The 22,914-nt window shown below is 32.9% G+C and overlaps 1 protein-coding gene and 1 long non-coding RNA gene across 8 annotated transcripts in view; one reads left to right on the top strand and one right to left on the bottom strand.

Annotated features, from left to right (window-relative positions):
- LOC146992691 (uncharacterized) overlaps positions 1 to 22,914 on the top strand; it is a 289,003-nt gene that overhangs the window by 103,542 nt on the left and 162,547 nt on the right. The gene's annotated exons all lie outside the window — the stretch shown is intronic.
- Positions 1 to 22,914, bottom strand: part of LOC146992692 (uncharacterized) — a 137,176-nt gene that overhangs the window by 4,223 nt on the left and 110,039 nt on the right. Inside the window, exon 2 of one of the 5 annotated variants that reach the window (XM_085809394.1) lies at positions 21,849 to 22,280. The exons of 1 other annotated variant lie outside the window; for it this stretch is intronic. In XM_085809394.1, coding sequence (XP_085665520.1) covers positions 22,226 to 22,280 — 55 coding nt within the window. In that variant the 3' untranslated portion in view covers positions 21,849 to 22,225. Of the gene's footprint in view, positions 1 to 21,848; positions 22,281 to 22,914 lie in introns of those variants that run through there. 3 more of the 5 variants (XR_015039044.1, XM_085809392.1, XR_015039045.1) reach the window with 3 other exon arrangements.

Raw genomic sequence — 22,914 nt, forward strand, 5'->3', positions numbered from 1 at the left:
GTTGACGGGCTGAAACTCGTCGGCCAAGTATCTCCCACGTGTGCTGTACTGAATTCAAGTCAGTTGAGAATGCTGGCCAGTCCATACGGGTGATATCCTCCGATTGAAGGCATTCGCTTACGATGTTTGCACGGTGAGGAGGGGCGTTGTCATCCATAAACACAAATTGTGCGCCCATGGCGCCCCGAAATTAATTTACATGTTGTTCCAGAATGACGTCCCGATAGATTTGGCTTGTCATGGTTCCAATTTGAACATGCAGGTCAGTTCTGGAACCCAGAATAATTCCATCCCAAACGAGCACTCCTGCACCGCCGTAACGGTGTCGTTCAATGATGTTTTCTTGGTAGTAACGGGTACCTAGAGCTCTCCATATGAAAGCCTGGCGAGAATCAGACTGCAAGCTAAACCTAGACTCGTCGGAAAACATCACACAAGCCCACTGTTGCGGTCTCCACAATGCATGCTCTCTACTCCAGGCTAACCGCAGGCGACAGTGAGTTGCAGTAAGTGGAAAGCATCTGACAGGTCTACGAGCATATAGACCAATCTGCCCTAAGCGCCTGTACACGGTCTGCCTTGAAATTGTCGTACTAGTGGCTGAAGAGAGCTGACGAGACAGGTCTAAGGCTGTGCTCCGCCTGTTTCTTTTGGCAGTAACTGCCAAATACCGGTCCTCATTCGGCGTTGTAGCCCACCAGCGGCCGAGCGGTAAAGACGCTGAACACTGGTAGTTCGGTCTGAGGTTCGAATCCCGCGAACGGGCTGGCTGCATGGGCGTTTTCGTGGTTTTCCCCATGTGTAACGTGTATACGAGCCAGTTTCCCTTAGAAAGTCCTCCACGAAAGGCATCCCTCCCTTTAGGCAGATAGCCCTCGTGTGCTTTGCCATAATTAAATACACCATTCGGCGTTGTAACTCTGGGGCGACCTGTGCTGTAACGTCTACTCACATTTCCATCATCTTGGAATCGCTGCCAAAGCCTGGAGATGACACTCTGGGCAATTCCAAGTTCGTCTGATACTTCCAGTTGGGTACGCCCGCATTCCAGACGGCCGATAATTCTACTACGTAAAAAAAATCATCCAAATGCGTCCTTTGTGTCATAACTATTCGGTTATTGCACTGACATGCTTATAAAGCGCCTGCGAACAATTTTACTTCTTTGCCTGTATTCCTTATATATCACTCTCTTACACTCTCGTCATTGTGACGTACCATCGGTGTCATCTGGCTACTTCCTGAAATTTGCATATGATTCTTGAAGATGTGTGTAGTGATTTTACAGGTGATATATTTATTTTAGAGTTCGATTTCATCGTGACTCCGAATTATCCTTAATTTATGGACATGAGTGTATTATTTTTAATTTATGCTTTAATACACAAATAGTGGTTCAAGTAAAGTAAGCTTACATACTTAATTAAAACTGCATATTTCGTTTTAAGACCGAGCTAACAAATGTATTCGATTTCTGTCTCACAAGAAATAGGGAAATATTTGACAAAAAAAAAAAAAAATGTTAGCGTAATGTTTAACTGAGCAAATATGTTTTTAAAGCAAAGTTTTGCTGTTCCTTTATGGTATTTTAAAAAATTATTCAAAATGGCAAAAAAATTTTAAAGAACTATTATATTTACTTTGAGAAATTATTGAACTTAGGAAATTGCTTTTTTTCTCTTTGCACATAAAAATGGAAATTAAAAATTACCTCTAAATTTACTACAATGGTCTTTGATTTAATGTGCGCAGCTTCTGAGACAGAGCTAAGTGAAACATGGAGGGCGGCTATAAGATAACCATTCACAGTAGTCGATGTAGGAATTTCGTGAAGGTTGGCACCAATCATTCTCCATTTCTTATTTTTCGCTGTCAATACCAAACTACTGCAATGGTTTTGTCTAATCCCTCATAGATGAAAGTCGTCACGCTTGGGGATCAAGGGAAATTTTCTGACTGCAGTTTTTACTCCACGTTCGTGTCGTTGGAGATGTGAAGTATAACAAGCCATATAAGATAGAATGAAACTTTGCTCACCTCAGTTTTTTTCGGAGAATCTCGATATCCATATTGAGAGTAAGTAATTTTGTGAACGTAATTAATAAATAATTCAGCGAATGAAATATTTATCAGTTACATTCACAGAAACGAAAATTCATCAAGCTAACAAAAATGGAAAATTTTTTGAGATGAGCATAATTTGTCAAAATATTTCTATTAAAATTCTTCTTTTTAGTTTTTCAATATTTCTACGTATTATTTGTTTTGTATATTATGTTAGACCATTTGAATATGACAAAAGCACAAGTGGGTTATTTTCCTAAAGGGAAGATTACCTTCGTGAAAGATTTTCTAAGGGAAACTGGCTCATACTCACAGCGAAAATCACGAAGACACCCACGTAGCCAACCCGTTAGCTAAAGCTAACGGTAGAGCTAGCAGTCTTCAGCGGTCGCAACCATTCGGCCACTGACGGACTTTTCTAGAAACTAACATTTTACTCTATAATAACACGCGCTTTTAGAGCATATGTGCAGTTCGCTGCAAAAGTTCTGATACATTTCACGGGAAAGAAGTTTTTTGTGCATTAGGTGAGCCGAGTTAAGGGGACTCATACACCTTAAAACCCATAAGATCTTCGAATATGTGACTGTTGCAGGAATTGGGATAACTTATTTATTTTCAAAGCAATTACTTCCAAGTTTTTACAGCTGACTGCATAATATAGCTGCTTTCTGAAATAGTAATCAGAAAGTTTCTGTCGCCACAAATATTTTTATAATTGAATCCGCTTCGTGACAAAATTTTTCGTCAAGTTTCCACCTTTCGCGCATAGTTTAAAACATTCTGTTGCATAATTTAATTCCATATTTAATATATAACATTTGGAAACTACTGTGAACCTAAAATTCTAAGAATTTCATGTTAATTTTTTATTTTATTTGGAGTTGAGTTTATAAAATATTTTTTATTAAAAAAATCTGTAATGTTTTCGAGCAGAATTTTTTTTTAATACTAAAATATTCATCAAATTTTTGGTTCAGTTAGAAAATAGTGCCCATATAAAGAATTCCATCCAATTTCAAGTATGTACCATTAGCCATTTTTGAAATATCATGCGCGCAAGGTGGAAACATGACGAAAACTTTTGTCACAAAGCGGATTAAATTGCAAAAATATTTGTGGCAACACACTCTTTCTGGTTACTAGTTTCTAAAGCAGCTATATTATGTAGTCAACTGTAAAAAGTTGGAAGTAATTGCTTTAAAAATAAATAAAATATTCCAATTCTTGCAACAGTCACATATTCGAAGATCATAAGGGGTTTAAGGTGTATGAGCCCCCTTAAATGATATAAGTTATGATAATGAAAATTAATTATGTTTTGAACATTTTGAAATCTGAGAAGAGAGGTTGAGCTTCTATTTTCCGTCCCCAATTTTGAGGGAGAGCACCCCGGGGGGAGGATTCCGGGGGTTTCCCATCTCTCTTCTCACCCACCAATCCAAACGAAGGGACTTTCGGCTCGCCGCATATTTAGAGTGCCGCACATCGAAACTATACATTTACAAACATCCATGTCTTACCCGGGATTCGAACCCAGACCCTTCGTAGTAGGCTGCCCTAACCACTATACCGTCTGGGCGACATCTGAAATGGTATAAAAGGTTTAATTGCATCAGCTCTTTCTCTTCTCCTCTGGTGCTTCTTTTCGCTGCTTTGCCGCTGGCTAAGTAAGGTTTACTTTTCCAAATTTCGCCAATTGTTTAAAAGAATGTAAGCTGTATAAAATTGTGGGTTGCATTGCGCACCCACAGTGATGATGTGCATTATCAAGGAATAAAATTATATGGGGAATTTACCGCCAAGTCATCTTTCTAACTACGCAATCATGCCTTTTCAAATTATAACTTAGAGAACCATCGTAATCCGTTACAACTTTCTTCTACCAAGTCAGCTTAGTACAATAATGCCGCAGTCTTATTACATATATGTATATATAATTTAAAGTAAAGTAAAAAGAACAAACGATAAAAGACTTATGTGGTAAAAAATTTTGCGCATTGTGCTGCAAAATTAAGGAAATTAGAAGATAAATTTTAGTACGCACGCTAAAAAGTTGCTAAAAAACTGTTGCTCCGCTGAAACTTCAACATAAGCAAATTTAGTTGCAACGAATTGTGCTAAAATATAAATATACAATATTTGAATATATTAATATATACAACTAAAAATTAACAAAAATAATATATATACAGAGAGAGAGAAGGAGAGACAGCCTAATTCTGTGGTTCATTATACGGTTATAGGAAAACAAAGTTTAATTGAAAATATATTATGTAGATTCCTCAAGCATTTATGAAATTCCTGTTATTTGTTTTTATCTTAAATAAAAAAGGTCTCATGTAATTGTTTCTGTTTAGGCGTGGTTTAAGCTATTTAAACAAGGATGTGCAAAAACTAGTTACTGTACTCTTCTATGAGTGGGAGGACTGCGCTTCCCGCCTCCCCCGAAAAATAAAAATTAAAAATATCTTACGATGATAGTATGAAAAAATGCTTAAACGTTGCATTATCTGAGGCAAAACAATACTTTTACGTTTCGTAGTTTTAACATGTGTGAGCTGCTCTGTATTTATCAATAAAACTCTTAACTAATTTGCTGCATAGATTAAACCTTGATCTCAACATTCATCATTCTTTTGTTGAACAAACTTAACAAATATGTTTACTATGGGAGACAAAACGTCTACACTATCGCGTGCATTCTTAAGATGATCTGATGACGTAAAGAGTGATGAACAATCACTCCATTATCGTGAAGAAAATTTACTAAAAAGAGGATGAAGAGGAAAGGCGAGGGGCAGCCATAATCCACTGAACCTTAACGAGTTAAACCTCTGGTTTCAGACGTACGATAAAGCAAAGAATAAAGCCTTTGGCCGCGAAACGATCTTGAATTGATTTGTTTGTTCCAGCACAATAACATAAAACAGCAAATAATATAAATGTTTGTCTACCACGTCTGATCTTGCAAACCAATATGGCGGCTGTTTGCTTTGATTACATTTCTTCCAGTGATTATAATCCTTGTTTGTCTTGCAGTGACAGAAAGACCATCCTCTGATTCTGACGTGTTAAGACACTCACTTTTTTTTTCCCTTTTAACGTTTGACTTCTGTATTACAGCTCTGTTTACTATGCTTTTTTTTTTCTATCTAAAATTTTCCTTGTAGCATTTATAGCTGTCATATGTGATGACGATATCTTTTTCTTCGTTTTACCACTCACCGATCCTGGGTAACCCACTATGGCTTCCCTCTGGGTCGACCAAAATCACTCAGCTTTTCCTTCTTCTTTTGACACAATGCTGGGTGTTTCGGACAATCGGTTCTGCTAGTTGGTCGATTGCTTCAACTGACAGATCTGGAAAACTTTGTTACCCCTGCTGACGACAGCTCAATGAATTCCACCCATATAGCTATTGTTCCTCAATGAGGTGCTCTTGAACTTGGTGAGTTACGACTAGTGAATTTTGCTTTTCTTTTTTACTTCCCCCTCCTTTCATGGCTTCATTTCTTTTCTTCCAAGGCAAGAGAAAACAAGATTTTGAAAAGGACTCAGCCTCTTTAAAAGCTTTTACTTTTTTCATAAAGCTTTAATTTTATAATTTGATTTATTGAACAAATGGGAGTTTTTCCTTAATAATTAACATTAAAACTCAGACTGAATTTTCATCCTGAGATAGTAAGACTATATCTCTAATTATGCATTTTTAAATCTTCGATGCTGATGTTTTCTTTATTTTTGGAAGAATGCTTTCTTGAATTGAAGTTCTTCATTATGCCTTATTTTTCTATATTAAAAGAATACCTTGTTTTCAATATTTTAGCTATATGTCCAGCTTACCTTAATTTATCTCAATTCTGCATTTATTGCTCTTAAAAATATGCTTTAATGTTTGTTTAAACCAGTGGTTAACATAAATCACAGGTTTTACTTATATATTATTTTAAAGAAAGAAATCTCATATCTGTTTAAAATTTAAGAATTGCAAAATATTCCAATAAATTAAACAAAAAAAAAAAAAAAAAAAAAAATTCTGAAATTCGTAGCTTTCTCTCATTTTTTTTTAACTTTACTTTTAATGTTTTGAATGCAAGCTCTAAATTCAAATGTAATTTATAGACTTTTGTTTCTCTGTAAATACAAGCAACTTAAATTCTAGAATTCTTTTCAACTCTGTTGTCAAGTTTGATGCCGAATAACGAACTGCAAACATTTAAAGCAATAGTTTACAGGAAACTGATATATTTTTTAATCTTTAATGCAAATTTCAGTTTCATATTATAAACTAATTCTTCAGTTACTTTGCTGATTTCTGAAATTAACTTTATTCAAAATTTCCATTTTCCTATAAAATTTTCTAAGCACGCAATTAAAGCATTGACAGAAAGATGAGGGGAAATTAAAATAAAATAAAACACCAACATAAATCTGATTTAGGCGTATCTTCCATGATGTCAAATTATCCCAGTTTCTCTTCTAGAAATATAATAAACTCTTTGTTTTTCGTCACAAATGGTGGATGCTATGGAAATGGTAAGTTCAAGGCAAAACTTCGCTTCTAATGAAAACAATCTTTCTTTTTAGAAATTGTTTATAATTAAAATATAATAACTGATAAAGAGAAGTTTTTGACCCATTGGCGTCATTTTTCAAACTTGTAGTCCAATAAAAGTCTAATATATTTAACAGAGAAGAAAGAAGCTAAACACATACTAAATAAACTTGTTAACGAATATTAGTTTGTTTCTTATTAAAAGAGTATTCTCAATTAAATTTCACTAGAAAAAAATTGATAAAAAAATTGAAAGTTTAAGCCTTGACATGAAATGTAACTATAATTTTTATAGACCTAGACTTTGACCGAGTTCTGCTTTAAATGCAAAAACCTCTTCTTTCATAGCTGGGATATCAAAGCCGACAATTTATCTTCGGTCTGTCATTTTTACTATTAAAAAGTAATGACAGTATTTCATCGATTACTTGAAGAATAAATAATTTTGACCTAAAAACGTGGTCTCTCTGATCTTACATCTATCAAACAGCTAATTCAAAATCAGTTTTTCCGAGGGCAGTTAAAAAAAAAAGGATTAAACCGTACTATAATTAACAGAAAATATTTTTAACGATTTTTTCGTATTTTTAAGTAGTTTGATCTAGAGAATAAGTTCATTAGTTTACGTAAATTATATCGGTATTCAAAACAAAAAGAACATATTACAGAGAACGGAAGTAAAAACATCATTAAAAAGAAACTAAGTCATAAAATGGGACTCTAAGAACAATTTTTACAAAAGAACAATGTCCTTGAGTTGAAACTCTTGTAGGAGCGTAGGCTAGAACTCTTTATTTTTTTTTGGTTGATTTCATCTAGCAGACATTATTTGCTAGTACTGCTGTACCTCATGCTTACTTTCCCCCCCCCTTTTTTGTATTTTCCGCAGACAGTTTTAGTTTACGTTGATGGATTTTGGTAGCACTTTTTTTAATCGTTCTATTGTATTAAAAAAAAAAAAAAAAAAAAAAAAATTTCAGACGGCTTGGTTAATTCGCAACCCAGTTAATCCACCCTGATTAATCAGGAATGATTGTATTTTTTCCTTACCAAAACTGAAGCAAATTTGAGGGGGGGGGAGCGGATGATGTGAAATGCTATTTTACGAAGTGGGATGCTGCAGAACCGATACTAATTTTTTAGAGAAGGATTTACATAATAATGGATTTGTATAAGAAAGTGTCTTCTGTATTCCTAAGATAAATACGCTTAAGCGCAAATATTAAAATGCTTGAGATTTTAACTGTTTTGTTTATACTGAGGATCTTGAATTTATCAATTTCCAGTTTCCTTCATTGGGAAAATGGTTTCATTCATTGTTCTAAAGAATATGTTAGTTTCCAAGTATGGAATAAGAAAGCATAAATTGGCTAACAAAAATAAATTTTTGTACGATCTTGATGAAAGCATGCTTTACGCAACTATGGTAATGCATCAACAAAGATATTTTTTATGGGCAACTGAAACTTAGTTTTATAATCGTTCTGTATGGTGAAGACATCTTACTTGCTATATGACTTTATTTCTGCAAAAAGGAATATTTAAGTAGCAAGAAAAGGTTTGTTTAAAGATCACTAGCTTTCTGCTATTAGAATATTCTATTATTATTCTACTACTATTAATTTTCAAAAGGAATACGACTTTTTATGATTGCAGTTGTTTAAGACGTTTATATACTTTCAATGACATCTGCCCAATGCCTTTACAAACTTGAGGGTATAGTGAAATGCGTTTTAACCATTAAGTTGATATTGCAGTTAATATTAGTTAATATACTGTGCGGAAAAGAAAACATCTACGTGCACTGTTGTTGTAATTACTAGTTAACTTGAACTCCGAGAAGCCTTGCAACATTTATTTGTGCAGGACAGTAAACAAGTAACAAATTTCTCCTCGGTCCCCTTTCGAGCAAGAACGTCCAGGGTTAAAAATTGCAATTCCAGTAGTAACTGTTTCTATTACACTAACGTTCTGACTACTTTTACACTAAATCATTGTTTTCACGTACGTGAATCCAAATTAAGAAAGCCATCGAACAATATCTGAACAAAGATTGAATACATTTTGTCAAATCTATCATCCTAGGAAACGAGTGTTTAACATAAAATGTGTATAATCTTCCCGTGTTTGGTGGTGCTCTGTCCTGGTGAATGATGGTAGAATTAATTTTCCTACGCATTTAATTCAGAAAAATCAGAAAGGTCCAGTATAATCTAGATACACGATGCAACTGACATTAATATTAGAATAAGTTAGTGTCACTTTTACATAACGAAACTCGCCTATTAAAAAAAAAAGGGGGGGAGGTCCAAACGGTATATTGGCGAGAGAGCATTATGCGTATGTTCACATGCAAAGGAATCTTAGAAAGATTTTATGTAGCATTGCACTTGTGCTTCATTCTTTCAGCATGTTACCTTCTTTTATTTAATATACTACTAATAATATTGCCTAATGGATCAGCTTGAAGCTGTTTTTTTTTTTTTTTCAACATTTCGATTTAAATGGTTGCAAAGACCATTAGCTTTGATTTGTATTCTATTTATGTTCCATTTGAGTTTAGTAAACTTTCTAAATTGTTAAATAAAGATTTCATAGTTATTCTAACCTATGATTCTTTAATAAAACTGTGACAAATAAGGAATAGTGTACTGAAACGCCTTAACTGTGTTAAATGCACGACATATCAATTAACAACCCCCGCTATTATTTTTTTGAACATTTTATGTTTCTACACAAAAAGGGGCTACGTTAACCGTGTTTTTTTGTAAAACTGTGCATATATAATTCTCCAAGTTGATAACTTGACAATGTGTTTACAGTATAATTTAATGCAATTAAATGTTATTACTAATATCAGTATAAAAAGAAAACTGCTGGTCACTAAAAAATATATCAGATTTTTTTTTCTAATTTGAATTCGACGTAATGTGGAAGACAAATAATTATTAATATTGCCGAATAATGTTTTAGTGAATTAGAATAGTTAAGAATTTGGAGGGTATAGAGTTGGACGAAAAGAGAGGAGTTTCTGGCATAATAATACAAAATATCAGTATGCAGCATTCAAATACGGTATAAATGCAATTCATTACATAATCATAAAGAAAACTGATACGCAGTTTTTGCAGAGTTGCTCAACGATACCGCTACTGCTACTGCTTTCCAGGATCATCTAAACTTAGCAAACAAAGTAGCATTTAACCGTGAAGGCTCAGTTCTCTTCAAAATTAAATAAATCGTCTGTTAACTAATCAGTTTATTTGAATTTCAGAGGCTGACTGGCACTACTACTGCTAAATATCTTCGATCCTTCAACACACGGTTTTGAATAAAATATCTTTGTGTTAAATTATTTCAAAGCAGCAACAAGAAAACTGCATAGAATTTGTTTCGAAGAAGTTTGCTCATCCATTTAAGACGTCTAATACATCAGGTCTCCCTGTCTCGAATTTGTGTTGCGGAAAGTGTGGTACTTAGCTGCTATCTGCGTGAATTCCAGTTTCTTTCCCATGACATCTCACGGCACATTTCTATGAAACAACTGGTAACTGCAAACATTTGAGGGACAGTGATTAGGTCTTATTCATAATGCTCTACTGGATGCTTCTGCTTCCCCCATGCAGAGTTTCTTGCCATCCAAGCAGAAAGAAAACAAGAGGGACTATACTTGCAGTGAGAATCTTCTTGTCTCTAAACGAAATTTTTCCATTCTTCTTATGATAAACTTACGAAAATGCGAGCATAAGACTGCTAGGCATGTTAACATTCGGGAAACCGACTTATTCTGAATGGTAAGCAGTATGCTGACGCATTTAGTATCTAGCAGATATCAGGTGAAAAACTAAAATGGACGTAATTACGAAGACGTTTGAAATCCACTTTTCTTTCATGTTACTCACAGAGGATACAGGAGAAAGGATATAATATTTAATTGTAATTTTTGACGAATTAATGATAAAAATATTTATTATCTGAAGCTATTCAAAGGCAGGCAACTGTCAGAGTTGAATTAATATTTCTCAGTTTCAGATTTATTTTATTTATTCTTGTTTTCTTACGTCTTGGATAAAGGGATGATATTGGTGTTATTTTACATAGTCGAATTCTTTCAATAAGCACAGATATTATGAGATCATAACAGCAGAGATAAGAGAACCATGTTGTTTTTAGCTGGGTGCATTTCTGTTAAGATTTAACTCCATTTCAAATATATATTTGTTATCAGAAAATTGTAGCCTAATCGACAATACGTACATTATCTTTGGATTTGTTAATTCAGTTGATCAAAGCAAAGCACGCTGTAAGATTACCTACTAGAAGAAAAAGAGGAGGGTTTTCTGAAAGAAATCGTTTAGCATTCTTGTTTTAATATGGGGAAAATGCAAAAACATCACTAGAAGAGCTCTTTCAACCGCTTGATACAGAAAGGCTGACCAACTACCATTACTGTGCGGCTTTATCCACTCGCTCAGTAGAGAAATCTTTTAATGTGCTTAAAGAAATTTCTATTGGTTTGCCAGAAGAAAAGACAGAAATGCAAAGGTGATTAGTAAAGTTTGTTTAAAACCTTAGGCTAAGTCACTCCTAGTTACTTTAAGAAAATAAGGGTTTTAATATTTCAACAACTTTAAGAAAGATTGTTTCGTGACTGAATTTCGAAACATATATCTGAGAGCAGAAAGGATAGGGGGGGAAAAAACAGGAAAGAAGGAAACTATTTCCTACGGAAAGAAACTTGTAAACATTTTACTGGAAGTATTTCTGTGAAACAATGCTAATTATTTATGCCAATTCTTTTATTCAATAAATTAAAATAGTATTACACTAAAGGTAAACTCATATAATTTGTGGCTATTATTTGTTATTCCTGTTACAAAAATTTCATTAGTTGCCAAGTGAAAACTTAAAGGTAATATCTGAGGTAGTAAAATTAAAAGACAATCCTTAGTTTTGTAAGGAAAAATGATTAGTTACAAGTGTAAATGTTCCTTGTTGTTGAGGTACAAGAAAGAGAAAGTGTATTTTATTACATTTTAAGAAAAAATTAGGATTTTAAGTTACTTAAGCTATCATTAATTTTAATTTCATTCGAAATGACAAATAATTCCTTACCTATACGTGATCTCCTTCAATTCCAACTATGGAATTTTTATTTGAATTCTGCTTGTTATTCCGGCCGTTAGATTATGTTGTTATCAATAGACAATACATAGATCTTTAATTTATATTTAATATTGTCAAAATACTTTGCTCTTCAGCATAAAGAAATGAATAATTTAAAAATTTATTTTACTTGTTCTTTTCAATAACATCTTGTAAAAGTATTATTTTTATGCCAAAAAATGTAATTTAATGAGACAAAGGAAAGGTACCTAAAATTGAGAAACAAATGAATAAGAACGCTTGTAATGAAAATGTGCACTATGTGTTTGGAAAAGAGCAGATAACTAACTAAAGTATTAAAGAAGTTTCGTCTTAAAATTGTTTTTAAAATTCTCACCCAATTAAATGGAATTAAGACAAAGCCACATGAAAACGTTGTTGATACATAGGATTGGTTGGTTCATAAAATTTACTATTTAAATGTGTATTAGTAAAAATCGAAGATTTGGAGTCAATAGAAAGTAGACTGAAAAGAACGTGTGAATCACATTCAGTTATTTCATTTTGTTTTTTCCATTTGCGTTACGTAAATACCACCAGTTTTAATATAAAAGTAGGCACAAATCCAAATTTATGCTAGGTAGAAAAATGAATTTTAGAAGGTATTTAAAACCTAGGCCAGTCTACAGCTGGATTTTTTTTTTTTTGTCTAATTTTAAATATAATTAACGATGAAGTGCACACATCGTCAATTTCTTCAGAATATACATTATTTCAAAATTGCCAAATCATTCTCTACGGGGCCCACCAGCGGCCGAGCAGTAAAGTCGCTGAACACTGGTAGTTCGATCCGAGGTTCGAATACCGCGAACGGACTGGTTGCATGGGCGTTTTCGTGGTTTTTTTCTCATGTGTAACGAGTATACGAGCCAGTGCCCCTTAGAAAGTTGGCCTCCAGCGGCCGAGCGGTAAAGTCGCTGAATACTGGTAGTTCGGTCCGAGGTTCGAATCCCGCGAACGGGCTGGCTGCATGGGCGTTTTCGTGGCTTTCCCCATATGTAACGTGTATACGAGCCAGTTTCCCTTAGAAAATCCTCCACGAACGCATCCCTGCCCTTAGGCAGATAGCCCTAGTGTGCTTTGCTGTAATTAAATACACACACCCTTAGAAAGTTCTCCACGAAGGCATCAAACCCCTTAGGCAGATAGCCCTGTTAAAATCAAAACTGCTTTGCCGTAACTCAACACACACACATTCTTTATGGAGCATGTATCGTAGGCTGACTAACGTACATAATTTACTAAAGTCTGAAAATGTCGGAAAGTGGTGCCTAAATTAGCATAAAAAACGATAGGGATACTGAAATTAAAATGTTTCGAAGGAATGGATTTTGAGACCATAGCTATTCTGCAGATTTGTTTTCAATAGCGCTGCTGTCTACAGAATTTATTTACCATGTCCTTTAGCTTGGAGTTTTTGATAAGACTGGCAATATTATGCTTAAGACATTCTTCTGTAACAGACGTAGAGAAGTTTTTTAATAAGCGCGGCAAACTTAAAGTAAATTACTAATAATTCTACTGTGATATGCCCTGACAATAATGCCATCGAAAATCTAGTCACCTATTGATCAAGAAGTAATTAGTTCTGAAAAACTGTATTTCTAAAGTAAGAAACTTTGGTTATGAGAACCTATTTCATTTACTACAGAAATCTGCTTAAAAAACAGGCTTTCCTTAAGCGTCGCAAAATAAGACCGGGCTGGCCAAAACATACCGATGTTCGTGACAAACGTCAGAATTGGAGAAAACCCAAATTCTTGAGTAAATTAACAGAAAGTGTGCCAAGGTAGTAATCTGCTTACTTTGCTTGCCTGTGTATCGTTTATATGGAGCGCTTCGAAGTGGCAATCAAATCATGTGGGGGATCAAATTGAAACTCTGGCAATCTAATATCCAAAGAAGAAGAGTATAAGTTCAGAAGACTACACTTCTGTTGCAAAACGATTTAATACTTAAATAAGAATAGCGTCTCTTTTGCTATATGAGCTAAAGAAGTAATTACTCTAAACTCTTTCTGTTCTATTCAACTAAAATTCACGCATTTAGGTTTGTTCACGATAACAACAAAACTAAAGTAAACAAATAATAATTTTAAGTAATAAACTATTAAAAGTAAATAAATGTTAACAATATAATATAAAATGAATGTGTAAGAGGAACTGAAAGCCTATAAATTAGAATAATCATCGAGAGATCGTACAGTGGAAAAAATATCGTCCTAGTTCTTGTGCCACATTATCTTAAATCTAAATTTAATTAGGCCTCCAAAGGAGAAGATGTAAGTTTTCTTTTCTTGTTAGCAACTATATATGAAGAGAATGATAGAATAAAGCTTGAATGTGTAGTACTTTATGTGATTACGCAAAAATTTCATTGCCCAAGAATTGTTTCCAATTTCTAGTACTAATGAAAAGAATTTTTGCATTATAATTAAAATAGTTAACTAGCGACAAGCTGAATGCATTTTCAAATACTATTTGACATCTCAAAATAAGTAGTGATGATGCATCAAGGTCTCTTGTTATGCGTTTCTGCCCGCCTCGAAATAGTACAATATTTCCCCTCTTCCTTACGTTCCATTTCCATCATAGTCATCCTCTCGATGTGCTTTTTGAATAGCCTAAAATACGATAAAGTTTTACCTAGTATTTTACAACGTACGCTTTTGTTGCCGTGTTGCTGCATTTCATAGAAATGTCTCGGTGGAGGGGAACAGGGAGAGGAGAGATGACCAGGTCTTCTGATCCCGAAGGTCAAGTAGGACCTAGGTGATGGGCAGCTATCAGGAAGATTTTGTCGAGTGCACCAATGAAATGATGAATAGAGCACTTCAACGATTTTTCCGCAGTCAAGGCCACACTTTTTCTTCCTTCTGTAAGCCTGTATTATCAATAGCAATCATCCGTAGCTCGGAAAGAGCCCATTTTGTTGAGAAAGCAAAGAAACTTACTTACACATTCGCAGTACCTCCAATCATGATCAATTATAAACGATTTATTTTTTTATGGCCGTCTCTGAAATTCACTTATGAAGCGATAAATTATTAGTTCAAATAACAGCAAATATTTGCCCAAACAATTAGTATTTGAATGAAATTGCACTATGTTTCTTAAAACAGCTATGCTTCTTTATCATTCTTTTGAAAAATTGCCTTTTCTAAAAAGACTGGAAAATTCAATTTGAATTACAAATGGTTGATTCTACGTTACTTATCATGAAAGTGAAGCAGTATAAACGCAGTTAGGGATGAATATATAAGCCAAATACTTATGTACAAAGAGATCATAAGTATATACTTGAATACTAAATATCGCTGTTAAAATCAAAACTATAGTTGCAAGTAATAAAACTGAGAGCGTTTAGAAAAAAACAAGCTTAGGGTACGCAAAGGAGGGATTAACTAAGAAAAAAATTAAAGCCTCTTCTTCTAAAATCTAACATACCATGCACAAAAACAAGATAAAATTGTCTGTTGGCCAAGACATAAAACAGAACTACTTCTTTGTTATCGCTTTGGTTATCGTTAATCGCTTTGGTGTTACCAAAAGGCCAAATTTGATTTTTGTAACACAAATTATTGCGAAATTTACAATAAAACTTAAATAAATTAAATTACATAGCATTAACAAGCAAAAGCAGAAGGCACATAGCAAAATACGATTGATAGCCTTTATTTATATATATATAATTTATGCACTAAAGAAATATTGATTATATTATCTTCTAAAATAAATTTAGTATTAAAAAAGAGGGAACCCATATGTAGGAAGTTTAATTCCGAAAATTGTGTTTTAAAGTAACTTGAATGTAAATTATGAAAAAAAAAAAAAAAAAAGTATTACGGGGACTTGAACTTAAATCATGAATAACAAAATTTCAAACTTTGAAAAAGAAATTAAAAAATAAAAGCAATTATTTATTGCTATTGATCGGAAATTAGTTGACTTTTCAAGGGGAACAAACCAACTCCCGTTCAATGAACAATAATTAATCCCCTTGAAAAGTCAACTAATTTCCGATCAATAGCGATAATTACTTGCTTTTAATTTTTAATTTCTTTTTCAAAGTTTTAAATTTTGCTATTCATGATTTAAGTTCAAGTCCCCGTAATACTTTTTTTTTTTCATAATTTACATTCAAGTTACTTTAAAACACAATTTTCGGAATTAAACTTCCTACATATGGGTTTCCCTCTTTTTTGATATTAAATTTATTTGAGGAGATAATATAATCAATATTTCTTTACATAAATTATTATTATTTTACTTTGCAGCTATTGCGCAAATATTAGAAAAACTTGTTTTCGAACTAAGTGAATTTAAGATCATTCAAAATTATATATATTCTAATTTTTAATTGGAATTTTTTTGCCTATATATATATATATATATTTCTTCATATATATATCTTTCTATATATATATAATTAACAAGCTAGGTAGTAATTACAATACTGAAAGACCAATTTGGTGTAAAAAATTTTTGCGCAATATGCTGCAAAATTAAGGAAATGCGAAATTGTAGAGAGCTCGCCAAAAAGTTACCAGGAGCTTTATATATATATATATATATATATATATATATAAAGGCTATTAACTTTTAATCTTATATATATGTAATATCATCTGGCTGAACAATGAAATCTAATGAAAGAAGCATCCCTGATCGGCAGAGTGGTTAGTAATGCTGGCAGCCATGTCGTTAGGACCAGGTTCGAATCTTCGTGAAGGCTTGGATCTTTATAAATGAATAGAGTTTGTGCGGCATGGATGCACTTAACATACCGTAGAGCCGAAAGTTTCCTCGAAAGGTTTGGTGATAGGGAAGAAGAAAAGGAGACCCTCAGATGTTTCCGGGATCCATCAAATTGGGATGGAAATCCTTCTTTCTCATTGGTGTAATTCTGCTACCCTCCATGGTGAGCCCCAAGAAATTACCTGGGTGATGAGACAGCAAAATGATTGATGTTTATTAGCCATTTCCGATTAACGCATTAAGTTGTGAGTGTTAGGCCATTTGGACCAACTATCCGTTGTAGGTGTAAAGACATCTAATCAAACGAAATATCCCATTCACAGAATTCTCAAACCTTTATTTGAAGACTATCATGAAAGGAAATCATTTACATCCCCTCAGACAAATATATAACATTCTTAAAACTTTCAAACAATCATATCATTAAATGAACAAATCTTTAATATTTTTCTAGTTCCTATGGCCCATATCTATGGTGCATCTCAAAATTACTATATATATATATATATATATATATATATATATATATATATAAAAAAGAAACTCTTGCTTTCGATAAACATTAGTCATACAACTCTAACCAAGGAACAAAACATCATTTTAAAATTTTTTCAACGAACGGAAAAGAATTGGATCTGTTGCCACTAAAACGTAAGTGAAATATAATTAAAACTGCAAGATTATGTTTATTCTTTTGCCCACATATTAGATGGGGAAATGCAGTTGTAAAGATGTAGTTTCCAACAACAACAACAACAACTACTCTTTGAAAGAATGATAGAAAAACTTTCTTTATTCATTACATGTGGCTACACCTGGGCTTTTTTATTAAGAAAGAAAGAAAAAAGAAACCTTACACTATTTAAAAATAAATGTTAATGATAAAAATAAAGAAGAAATGTTTAAAACACTCGTAGAGACATTAAGTTATGTCGAGGCCGGAGAGATGAAAAAAAGCAAAAAAACCTGAATTAGCAACGCCTTCGCCGGGAATCGAACCGCGGACCTCTGAAATACGCCCCCAGAGTGCAAACCACCACACTATGAAGGCATGCAAAGAAGGTGGGAGAAATACCTTATATACTCCCCCCTTTTAAAGGGCGACTGGGGTTTTAGGGGACCCAGTCGCCAAATCCTGAGTGTGGAGAATCATCATTCAACACCGTTTTAGTTCGGGCGCCACTGTAGAGACATTAGATATTTTGGAAGCAGGAGATGTGAAAAATGAGCAACGCCTTCTCCGGGAATCGAACCGTGGACCTCTGGAATACGCTCCCAGCTTGCAGACCACCACACCTCGAAGGCATGCCAAGAAGGCTGGAGAAACACCTTATAAACTGTATAATTTTTTTTCGAATATTTTATTTCATTTTAAATCAGTATCATAATTTTTATCTATTAATATTCAAAGCTCAAGGGCACCTTGTTTAAGAATTTTGGTTTCCTTATCTTCTTGCCATAATTCTCCAAAAGTTTACTTGATAAATATAATGATAACAGTGGCAAAATTAAAATTTCCCCAACTAGTTTTCATTCTTTTTATTAAAGTAATTTACTTAATGTAATATTTTGCATGACATTTTTACGAACAGTACTTTGATGTCTAAATTGCCATTGCGATATTTTTTAGATTCTCATAATTGTTCTTAGGTTTTCTATAAATATTTTGACATTTCTGACCTTAAATTTGCTATAAAAACTGTTAAGAATTGTCAATTCTGAGTCTTATCTGTAATTACCCCTATTATTATTCTTAAATCTTATTACTTCATTTTAGGCTCATATTTACAATATTGGCAGTCATATTTTTTATTAAATATAATTTGAGAACTCTGTTTAAAAATACACCTTGGGAAAACCAGCAGTTGCTTCGAAATATTAATTAATTGTAATTTTTTATCTGATTAAGTGAAATAATAACAGTATTTAATGAGACATATCGTTACTGCTGCACGTTCTTTGAGGGGCCTAAAAAAACGCGAAATAAAATTAAAGTGTCTTAGGGATATATTAATTTAGTTAATTAAAGGATTAGAATAAATAAATGAATGAAAAAATATGCATCTCCTCGCACTTAACGAATCAATTAAATTAAGCACTTAGAGAGCTGTTTGGAAACGTTATCACTAACTTCATTACCAAACGGAAAAGCATTTTGACGTCTACAGGCCTTGGGCAGTCGTTCTCAATTTATATTAATCAAATAAAAAACACAAGCGAGAAAAATGCATTTTACTTCTCGTGCATAGCAATGGTAAGATATATAATTAAGTTTTGTGTTTGTAACACTACTTTCAAAATTGGTTAATTACAACAGTATAGGGAAACGTATAGCTAATTTCTTTTCAGCTAATGTCTGTTACTGAATTAAAACTCGTGTTTTGCACAAACTATTATCAATAAAACTTTCTTTTCGTTGTTTGTTGAAATAAAACCGGTAAAAAATATTCTGAACTTTTTTCTTAAAAATTATTTTGAGGTTATTAGTTATACCAATCGACACTTTTTTAACAGCCAATGGTTAACATGAGTTCTGGAACATCAAGGCGTTTTACTTCAACCACGCATGCGTGTCAGACAAAGATTAACACAGAAACTCTCCTCTGATAAAATACTGCGTCGGGCAGAAGTTTCCATGTCTTCACACCTGTGTAGAACTTCGCGTTTGAAATAAAAATATGCTGAAAAAAAAAATAAGAAAATTATTTCTACATACTTAAAATTTATGAAAGTCGGTTTCATAATTTGTAAAATCCACAGTTCTTTTTTTTAAGCGGGTATTTTAAATCAATTGTACTTTCTCCAGAGGAAGCGAACACGAGATCCTTGTTATGAATTGACCACTTCATAACAAGAATATATAATTGCTTACAAGTGTATATTAGATATCGATACTGTTTAAATTAAGACAAAGTTCAAAGAAAAAAAAAATTACATAAAATTAGGAGGACATTTAATTCTGGTTACATTAGGCAGAAAGCGCCTCCCAGACGGGAAGTGGTTAGCGACTCTTACGAATGCTGACCATATGCGGTCAAGTCATAAATTGCGAACCACCCTAAACACGGGGGGGGGGGGAAGAAAAAGAGGAGGCTATCCCTTTCGGAGTCGTGGGAAAATGTGGGAGTCGTTTAAACGTCTAATTTCTCTTCATTCAGTTTTACACAGAGGAAAATTAAAAAAAAAAAAAAAAAAAAAATAGATTAAAAAAAAAAAAAAAAAAAATCCTTCGAATGAATGCAATTTTATACAATGAAAATGTATTATCCAACCATAAACTGTAAAGCAAATAACACCTTTTTTTAAAGGCATAGGAGTAGAAAGACAGATATTTGTTACATCAATGAGTCAATAGTGTAAATATTGAGTTTTGCATTTCGATTGCTGTGTTATATGTATATGAAGTATCCGAGAAGATAGGTTTAACACAAGTGGCTTTCAACCTTTTCACGTCTAAGCACTGTTTTTCAATTGTAATCGCTGCTTTTGGGTTAATTTTCTAATGTTATGTAAGTATTAAAATGTTTTTAATTTGGGATTTATGAACAAAATAACGCAAACTAAACTGCAGAAAATTCTTAAGAATAGAGTTAATAATACTGAAAAATACAATTATTGTTGCTTTTTTTTTTTTTTTTTTTTTTTTTTTTTTTTTTATGTGTAGTAGTTAATATGGAATCCTTAAATTATATATATCTACGTATAGGTATATATATATAAATGGAACAAAATATAGAACAAGGTATAAAATATCAAAGAAACATATCTTTAACATGCAATGTTCATTAACATAAATATGTTTATGCAATATCAACATAAATGGTTAGTTAGGTTTCGAAACAATTAGAAGTTTTAAGTTCCGCCCCTCCCTCCCTCCATACTAATATTATTAAATTGTTTAATAATGAATAACAGATTACTTCAAAACTTTTCCCATCCTATATAATTTGCTTCCATTCTGGTACCACGTACATATTACTGACTTACAGTGAAGAACAAAGGAGAACTCTGTAGCTCCATTCAAGTTTTTACTCCTAATATATTGATATTGAATAGGACCTAAAAATACTTTTCTTTTACAATATATCTCCTCTTACGATCCTTAACAGAGCCTCTTATCCCCCCCCCCTTCGTAAGTAACGTCATTCTTCCTTTCTTGACTGCATTTGAAACGACACCACTCAGACTGCCGTACTGAAAGGCCCGGGTTCGAATCCCGAAGAAGGCATAAATGTAAATTATCTGTCTATCAGAGAAGGCAATGGTGGCCCACCTATTAGGTGCCTCCATAATTAATTGACCACCGCTTCCAGCTTTAGTAGTGGCCGACGCCTATAATGGCTAGTGTCCGCCGTTGGGCGAAAAAAAAATAAAAAGAAAGCTGGATTAGAAGAGCGAAAACTTGTGCAATTTTGAAACATGACTGACTTTTATTCATAATCTCACTGTCTTTGCTATAGCTCTGTTCACAAAAATAAACAAGTTATAATATTTAATAACATTTAACGGATTTAGTATGGCCACCTTAAGTGTCGATAGTAATAGAATAGGCGTATTTTTCTCTCTCAATTAATGCTGGAATTCTAACTATTTTTTGCATGATGAATTCGTATCAATAGTAAGATTTGTTATATCTTCCAAGATGTGTGCATACAATTATTTTTTTTTTTTTTTTTTTTTTTGATATCGCAGAACTTATTATTCATGATGCCAAACTTACCTAAATAGTAAAAAAAAAAAAAAAAAAAAAAAAAAAAAAAAAAACAGCTTAGGTAAAACAAATTTTCTAGAAGAGTTCTTACTCTGAATTCCCACGTAATTAGTATATTAGGTACTGCGTTTCAATAGATAAAATAAAAAGCATAGCAACAATTTAAAAAGCGTGGTATTTATAAAATATATACTTACAAAAACAAAATGTATTTATAAAAATGAAATTGATTTCAGCAATTTAAATGTCTGATTAGGTGCATTGCTTTCTATTTTCATTACATTCAAATGGGGTTTAATTAAGCTAAATTTATTCAGAAAAGGCTATTGCATTTTATTAACCAATAATAATCAAAGTAACTCCCACTTGCTTCGGTTTAAGGTCTTTGTAGTTTTAAATTAAAAGCAGAAACGCAGCTGATACTATATCTGTATCTTAAAGCAAGCTTAGGTGTCTATTAATATGTTATTTACCTCAAGTTATAACTATAAAAAATTATATCGCCGTTATTATATATATAATATCATATTAAGGGAATTTGAGGGGGGTCGAGAAAAAAGATTGAATTTTTGAGAAACAAATTGTATACTATTTGTAGAAATTTTTTATTGATAAATCCAGCTGATTTTGATAATGTTAAGAAAGATTAGGTGCATAAGAGTTTAAAGAAAGATTGCTGGAGATTCATGCCAAAGAGAAGAAAAAACTAGCATAACATATTGCAATTTTTTTAATAATAAACTTTCCTTGAAGGAAGCAATGAAGAGATTCTACTACATGGCGAAAGGCGTTTGTAGATCTGTTTGTTGATAGAAAATACAATATTTTGCAACTGTTTAATCCCGTCAGGTGTTTGCTACAAAATATTATATATTGAGTTCCATTAGTTCCATTATAATTCCATTCCATTAATGATTTACTTTCCATCAGTATAGTATCTCATCATTATGGAAGGGTTACACGAGTTTTTCATATTGCGTTGTTTTCTCCACAGTGATTTTGCTGCAATGTTTTCACCCGACACCTATGAAAAAAAAATGTATTTTTAAAGTGAAAAAGACTAAAAATTTCAGATTTCATAACATACAATCTGTAGTAAAAATAAAAAGGTGGATGCAGTTTCCTTTTCAGTCTGGCCTACCAGCGGCCGAGCGATAAAGTCGCTGAACACTGGTAGTTCGGTCCGAGGTTCAAATCCTGCGAACGGGCTGGCTGCATGGGTGTTTTCGTGGTTTTCCCCATGTGTAACGTGTATACGAGCCAGTTTACCTTAGAAAGTCCTCCACGAAGGCATCCCTCCCCTTAGGCAGATAGTCCTAGTGTGCTTTGCCATAATTAAATTAAATTAAATCATACTACTTTCATACTTACCACACCCTTTTCAGTCCAAAGTTTCAGTCAGAATTTTCTTTAACCGAAGTAATAAAAATTTTGTTAACTAGATGTTTATTGAAACAGAAATCCAAATAAAAAGGAATGTTTTAAAGCAGAAAAGGAGTTTCTTTGCAAACATTTTGTGCATTTGTTAAAAGAAAATTTTTAATATGAGAATTTAATTTTTAGAGCTGTTAATTTAATTTTTAATTCACTTTATAATAATGAAAACAATATCTCCTGAGAAGTTTTCAATAAACTGTATTATACAAGTATGAATGGTA

Source organism: Stegodyphus dumicola, chromosome X2 (genome assembly GCF_044657685.1).
Source record: "Stegodyphus dumicola isolate Sdum_Otavi_A_Nest chromosome X2, ASM4465768v1".
Taxonomy (NCBI): Eukaryota; Metazoa; Arthropoda; class Arachnida; order Araneae; family Eresidae; genus Stegodyphus; species Stegodyphus dumicola.